This window comes from Alnus glutinosa, chromosome 1, assembly GCF_958979055.1.
Source record: "Alnus glutinosa chromosome 1, dhAlnGlut1.1, whole genome shotgun sequence".
NCBI lineage: Eukaryota > Viridiplantae > Streptophyta > Magnoliopsida > Fagales > Betulaceae > Alnus > Alnus glutinosa.
Window position 1 is genome coordinate 22967327 of NC_084886.1, and position 2865 is coordinate 22970191.

Genomic DNA, 2865 nt, shown 5'->3' on the forward strand with positions numbered 1-2865 from the left:
TCTTCATTTTGTCTCAAGAATGCTACCAGCGTTTTTTATTTTATTTTATTTTATTTCAGTGGAAAGTTGCGAGCTTACCCGGATATTTTTCTTTGGGTCACCGAGTTCAAAATCTTCCAATTCTTCGACCGGCTCCCCCAACTGTGATTGACATTTCCCGTCTTTCTTGGTCTTTTCTCTGAGACTCATAGCTTTAGGGAGCTTTTTCAAGCTCGTGTTATAGCATTCTCAGGCCATTCGTTGATTTCCCTTCTCAACGCTGACCCTTTCCCCAGTGGGGAATTTCATGCTCAGGTGGGGGGTTGACGTTACAGCTTTGAGATCATTAAGAGTCGTTCTTCCGAGGATGGCGTTGTAAGCCGAAGGTCGATCTATTATCAGGAACCGGACCATTATAGTCCTTTGCCTCGGGTATACTCCTGCCATGACCGGGAGCTCGATCGACCCGAGGGGGAGCACCTGTTCTCCTGTGAATCCCACTAGAGAATGCCTAGCCGGAACCACTTTTCTTCGATCAATCTTCATGAGCTCAAAAGCTGACCTATAAAGGATGTCAGCCGAGCTTCCAGTGTCAATCAGGATGCGATGTATCTTGTGGTTGGCAATGGCTAAGCTAAAAAAAAAAGCGTCGGTATGTGGAAGAGATACCCCTGCATAATCATCGTCCGAGAACCCGATCACCTGAGTCTCTCGTTTTCGGGATTTTGGAGGTTTTTGTACTGAGTATACTTCGAAGTCCTTCATTTGCCTTGCATATGCCTTCCGAGCTGAGCTAGACTTTCCTTCTCCTCCGAAACCCCTATAAATTGTGTGTATCTCAGGAAGGTTTTCCTGCAGTGCTAGTCGGGCGTGACTCCTGCTTCTTTCTCGTGCATCCCGAGGATCTGGCCTGCGCTCTGGTTCTCTGGCCCTTTCTCGGTCATTCCGAGGATTGTTTTGATTCAGGTGGAACCGATTGTGATCTTCCCGGGGGCGGTTGTCATGCTCTGGGTTCGGTAGAATCCTTTGATTTGCAAGGAATCGGACAAGCTTTCCATTTTCTATGAAGTGTTCTATCAGGATTATCAGGGTAATGCAAGCTTCGGTACGGTGCCCGGTGGTATCGTGGAAAGCACAGTACTGGTCTGCATACGGTAAATTTAGGTTCACAAGTACTGGCCTGGGTTTCCGGTACCTAAGGTCTCGCTTTATCTTCATGAGAACATCCATGATGGGAGCGCTGAGGGGAGTCCAATTGTGATCTTGGAGTGATTCCCTGTCTCGCTTTGGTTTGGCCTCCTTTCCTTCTAGAACACGCCTACGTTCTTCTTTCCGAGGATCATTTTTCTTCTTTTGAAGCTCGGAAGTGGATGGGTGAGTATGCTCGGATCCCAATAGGGCTCGGAGTGTTTCCTCCTGGTTGATGTACTTCTCAACCTTACTCATGAAGTTGTCTAGATTCTGATGAGGCTTTCGGGCTATATCAGCCATGAAAGCCCCATCTTTTCGGATTCCCTGGAAGAGGGCTCCGTATATGAAATCGTCGGTCGTCGTCTCAGCTTCGAGCCGTGCCTGGTTGAATCTCATGAAGAAGTCTTTAAGAGACTCCTCGGGTCCCTAGTGCAATGACATCAAGGATCCGTACGGCTTCCTTCTGACTCTCCCGGCCATGAACTGTGTTAGGAACATCCTTCCGAGGCTGTCGAAGTGGCGAATGGAGTTTGGCGGAAGTTTCCTGAACCAATCGTAGGCATTACTCGAGAGGGTAAGAGGGAAGGCTCAACATGCTACCATCTCGGGCGTTCGGTGGAGGTCCATATGGGCACGGAAATTATCCAAGTGCTCCACGGGATCTTCAAGGCTTGTGTAAAACGGTATCTCCGGGATTTTGAACTTCTCGGGAAGACGGATGTTGGCCACATCCTCGGTGAATGGATAGGTAGTCTTCTGTAAAAGATTTTCGACTAGGGAAGCTTTTCCCTTGTCGTTTCGCTGGATAGCCATGGTTAGAACGTTGCATCTTTGTTCCAACCGAGCGATCATACCTTGCACCGCCCGTTCAGCCTCGGTTTGAGTAGGGAGAAGATTTTCGGGGATCTCTTCCTTACAGTCATTTCTTTCCTCAGACCCTTTAACCCGGCTGCCTTCATGTCTTTCTTCCTCCCGACGTTCGTCGATATGACTATCGCGGACCTCTCCGTTTTCGGGATCAGTGACTGTCCGATGGAGTTCCGGGACTCGAGCCTGGAGGATGGCATTCATATTTTCCAAATCCTCAATACTTTTGGCCATCTGTTCCATTCTCTCATTCAGGCGAGTGAGTTGGGGATCGTTGGAGTTTCCTTCCTCTCGAGCATTTCGGTCATCCGGGGGCACTCTATTCGCTTATGATCTAGTGTTCACCATCGTGGATTTTTAGTAGAAAAACGACACAAGTTGGTTCCCACAGACGGCGCCAATCTGTTAACATAGATTCCGGTAGGTGACGTGTCGATTAGTAATTCGCCGAGGTGCTCCTTCAAAACCTGCAAGCAAAAGCTACGTCGGGGGGTGCCGACAATCCTGCTCTGATGCTTAAGTAAGTGAATTGTTTGAGAATAAATGCTCAAAGTAATGTTAAGGAGATCAAGAGTGTACCTCAACCTCTGAAGATCCTGGTATTTATAGGGACTAAGGAGCAGTTAAAATAGTTCCCTGTTCATTCAGGAATCGGTAGTTGAAGAATATGTGGCTTCGAGCGCACGGATATTTCGGGTCCACGATCACCTATTCTCGGGCGCATGATCCTTTAGGGGTGACATGTCATTGGTGAAGCTTCGGGCGCACGATCTAGATTTGTATCGTGCGTCGTGCTCCTTTGATCCCTGGTCATCCTGAGATATACGC

At 48.3% G+C, this 2865-nt stretch overlaps 1 protein-coding gene across 1 annotated transcript; it reads right to left on the reverse strand.

The window, feature by feature from the left end:
- Positions 1-228: 228 nt before the first annotated feature.
- On the reverse strand, positions 229-1566 carry LOC133856606 (uncharacterized). Its single transcript, XM_062291696.1, has one exon. It carries the CDS (start codon positions 1564-1566, stop codon positions 229-231), a length of 1338 nt encoding a protein of 445 aa, XP_062147680.1.
- Positions 1567-2865: the final 1299 nt, after the last annotated feature.

What these genes read in the sequence shown, in the direction of transcription:
- LOC133856606 (XM_062291696.1), bottom strand. Translation starts at nt 1,566, where the DNA reads ATGAGATTCAACCAGGCACGGCTCGAAGCTGAGACGACGACCGACGAT.